We start from the raw sequence: 2,610 nt of genomic DNA, 5'->3' as shown, positions 1-2,610 counted from the left end.
TATATTTATCCACAGCAATAAAATATGCAATTATTTGTGAAGAGATATGGTCATTTCGCTTCCAGATTTCCTAGGGAAACTCAAGTGGTTTCTAGGCAATGTTATTGCCTTGCTATCAGAAATATCCTGGCAGATAACACCAAGCCATCTAGAGTAAATTTTTCTCATGCAACTAAATCTCTTCCCTCAAAGTCTATTCTTTCCACCCAACCAGTGACAACACTTCTTTTTTTTTTTTTTAAAGATTTGATTTATTTATTTGACAGAGAGAGAATGAGACACAGTGAGAGCAGGAACACAAGCAGGGGGAGTGGGAGAGGGAGAAGCAGACTTCCCACCAAGCAGGGAGCCCGATGCGGGGCTCGATCCCAGGACCCTGAGATCATGACCTGAGCCAAAGGCAGACACTTAACAACTGAGCCACCCAGGCACCCCGTGACAACACTTCTTCCCACTCCTATATCCAGTCCCATCAGTTCCTGTGACATCTGATCAGTTGAGGCAAGTATAATTTAGGGTTTCTAGCCCCAGCTGCCAGCCTGACTGAAACTAGAGCCCACAGCCCTGAGAAGTGAGAGTGGTAGTGGTAGAAATAGTGAACAATATCGTGGAAATGTAGCCATCTGAGAAGTTCTATGGAATCCACATCTTAAGCGTGAAGCTTAGTTCTTTGACACTGGAGTCCCTGGTCCTCCACTAAGTTTGGTCCAAAGGACAACTGGAGGGATCCCAGAACTCACAGTGGCTAACTAAGGTCATCTTTCAACAGTTCCTCTTACTATCAAGGAACTCCTTAAAGGAATGACATTTCATCAGGGTTACAAGTTTTTTAAGGGCCTCCTTGGTCCGTGGCTGTTGAAACTGTGGACAGACCAGAGTGACTTTCTCTTTCTGACCAAGGAACTCTGTTGGGCTTTGTCTGTGCCCAACAGGCTGGTAGCTGGGAACTTCTCCCATGCATTGGCAGTTCAAAGACACTAAAGAATGGTTGTATCAGGTAACCAAGCCAAAGAAGTAAGCTATTTAGACCGACCTGGGAAGGCTTAGGATAACAAAGTTGCCATAGCCACACTTCCTGCAGCTAGTCAGTCTTTCAGCTCTTTCCTGGAATGAGACCTCCTCTGCAGGAAGTCATGGATAGCTGTAGTGAGGCCCCATGTCACGCTGGACCTTAGGATGACAAGGGAGCCTCCCCGGTATATCAGGAACACCTTTCGGCCCCGAGTGTCCCACACGTCCTGAGCAGAGGCCCACAGGCTTGGCATGCTCTGCCAGCCAACATGGGACTGCATATTGGCCACCAGCACAATCAGAGGATACAGAACTAGGCAGGTGATCGTTCCATTGACACTCCCAGACACTAAGGCAGGAACCCAATGGGGCAGACCTTGCTCTGCCAAGCCATCCTGGATGGGGTCCTTGAAGGAAAAATACAGAGCACTCCCCAGGCTGTTCCTGAGAAGGACAGGCCAGAAACCACGATAGTAGCCCAGTGACAGCCGCCCCCAAAGCCCATAAGAGTTGAATTCCTTGAGAATGCTGACGGTGCTGGGGAAGCGGGCTTGCTTGCGACCATCCTGGAGCACATTCTGCACCCTTTCAAAGGGGCTCAGTGCCACAGCCTCCACCACACCAGACATAAGCCCTGCAGCCCAGCGATGTCTCAGGGAGTGTGGCCCAACAGGAGAGAGAGAACACAGCAGGCTATCATAAGTCCCAAACAACAGAGTCCCTTGCAATGTCTTGGAGAGAAGAGGCGGGTATATTCCCCGGTAGAAGTATTGAGGGCCTTCATGCCAAAGCTGTCGCACAGCCTCTGACACCGCCACGGCATGGATCTGTTGCCGGAACACAACCTTATAGATAGGGAAAGTCAGAAAAGTAGACATAAAGTTGGAAACGGCCCCAAGGGCATAGGCCTGGGAGTGCCAGCTCTTCTTTCCTGGAGACTCTGCTCGTGTCCTATGCTGCAGCTCCTTTCCAGGAGAGTGGTTCTGTTCCTCCATGCTGAAGACAACTGGGTACAGATGGAAGAAACTGGCAAGAGTGGAAAAAAAAAAAAGAGGTTAGACTAGCCCATTAAATTTGTCGGTGGCATTTTCACGGCTTAGTTAGAAACAGAGCCCCCAAGAAACTCAGCCCTAAGGAAAAAAGCAACACTTTGGGCCAGTTTCTGAGAAATAGGCACAGTCTTAAGAAGTCATCAACCTTGCGTGCCTGGGTGGCTCGGTCATTGAAGCAACTGCCTTCAGTTCAGGTCGTGATCCCAGGGTCCTGGTACCAAGTCCTGTGTCGGGCTCCCTGCTCAGTGGGCAGACTGCTTCTCCCTCTGCCCCTCCTCCCACTCGTTCTCTCAATCTCTCTCTCTCAAATAAATAAATAAAATCTTAAAAAAAAATAAAAATTAAAAAAAGAGTTTTAAAAAAAGAAGTCATCAACGTCAAATTAAAACAGAGGCAGTTTTTTTTTTCCTGAACAGTCATCCCTACCATGTGTTACCAACAAATCAAATATTCTAATATTCAAAGAAGGTTTGTGACTGAAGAAAACAAAATTGGGGAAAGGGGGCTCCAAAACCTATTGCACTCAACAGTCACCACATAAAGTTTT

General features: G+C 47.7%; 1 protein-coding gene across 1 annotated transcript; it reads right to left on the bottom strand.

Annotated features, from left to right (window-relative positions):
• Positions 1-1,085: 1,085 nt before the first annotated feature.
• Positions 1,086-2,006, bottom strand: SLC25A53 (solute carrier family 25 member 53). The gene has a single exon (XM_021678018.1). It carries the CDS (start codon positions 2,004-2,006, stop codon positions 1,086-1,088), a length of 921 nt encoding a protein of 306 aa, XP_021533693.1.
• Between the last annotated feature and the right edge of the window lie 604 nt (positions 2,007-2,610).

This window comes from Neomonachus schauinslandi, chromosome X (assembly GCF_002201575.2).
Source record: "Neomonachus schauinslandi chromosome X, ASM220157v2, whole genome shotgun sequence".
Classification (NCBI taxonomy): Eukaryota; Metazoa; Chordata; class Mammalia; order Carnivora; family Phocidae; genus Neomonachus; species Neomonachus schauinslandi.
This window is presented reverse-complemented; position numbering and strand designations above follow the sequence as displayed.

Bases quoted from the DNA above. Each gene is read 5' to 3' on its own strand.
- SLC25A53 (XM_021678018.1), bottom strand. From the start codon at position 2,006: ATGGAGGAACAGAACCACTCTCCTGGAAAGGAGCTGCAGCATAGGACA.